General features: G+C 64.3%; 1 protein-coding gene across 1 annotated transcript in view; it reads left to right on the top strand.

Annotated features, from left to right (window-relative positions):
* Chrnb2 (cholinergic receptor nicotinic beta 2 subunit) overlaps positions 1-768 on the top strand; it is a gene marked incomplete at its 5' end in the record, with an annotated part of 10,642 nt that overhangs the window by 1,855 nt on the left and 8,019 nt on the right. The window contains one exon of the mRNA XM_033758091.1: positions 63-765. Coding sequence (XP_033613982.1) covers positions 63-765 — 703 coding nt within the window. The remainder of the gene's footprint in view (positions 1-62; positions 766-768) is intronic.

Below are 768 nucleotides of genomic sequence, written 5' to 3'. Positions count from 1 at the left end.
TGGGGTGGGGTGGGGTGGGGAACGCCGGCCAGGCCCGACCGCGCCGTCCCGTCCCTTGGCAGCGCCGACGGCATGTACGAGGTGTCCTTCTACTCCAACGCGGTGGTCTCCTACGATGGCAGCATCTTCTGGCTGCCCCCCGCCATCTACAAGAGCGCGTGCAAGATCGAGGTGAAGCACTTCCCGTTCGACCAGCAGAACTGCACCATGAAGTTCCGCTCGTGGACATATGACCGCACAGAGATCGACCTGGTGCTCAAGAGCGACGTGGCCAGCCTGGACGACTTCACGCCCAGCGGCGAGTGGGACATCGTGGCGCTGCCGGGCCGGCGCAACGAGCACCCCGAGGACTCCACCTACGTGGACATCACCTACGACTTCATCATCCGGCGCAAGCCGCTCTTCTACACCATCAACCTCATCATCCCCTGCGTGCTCATCACCTCGCTGGCCATCCTGGTCTTCTACCTGCCTTCCGACTGCGGCGAGAAGATGACGCTGTGCATCTCCGTGCTCCTGGCGCTCACCGTCTTCCTGCTGCTCATCTCCAAGATCGTGCCGCCCACCTCGCTCGACGTGCCGCTCGTCGGCAAGTACCTCATGTTCACCATGGTGCTGGTCACCTTCTCCATCGTCACCAGCGTGTGCGTGCTCAACGTGCACCACCGCTCGCCCACCACGCACACCATGGCGCCCTGGGTCAAGGCAGTGTTCCTGGAGCGCCTGCCCGCGCTGCTCTTCATGCAGCCGCCGCGTCATCGCTGCGCG

The sequence above is a fragment of the Fukomys damarensis genome, unplaced genomic scaffold (genome assembly GCF_012274545.1).
Source record: "Fukomys damarensis isolate Sample0158 unplaced genomic scaffold, DMR_v1.0_HiC HiC_scaffold_33, whole genome shotgun sequence".
NCBI lineage: Eukaryota > Metazoa > Chordata > Mammalia > Rodentia > Bathyergidae > Fukomys > Fukomys damarensis.
Note: the sequence above shows the minus strand (reverse complement) of the source record. Positions and strands in the feature narration are given on the sequence as shown.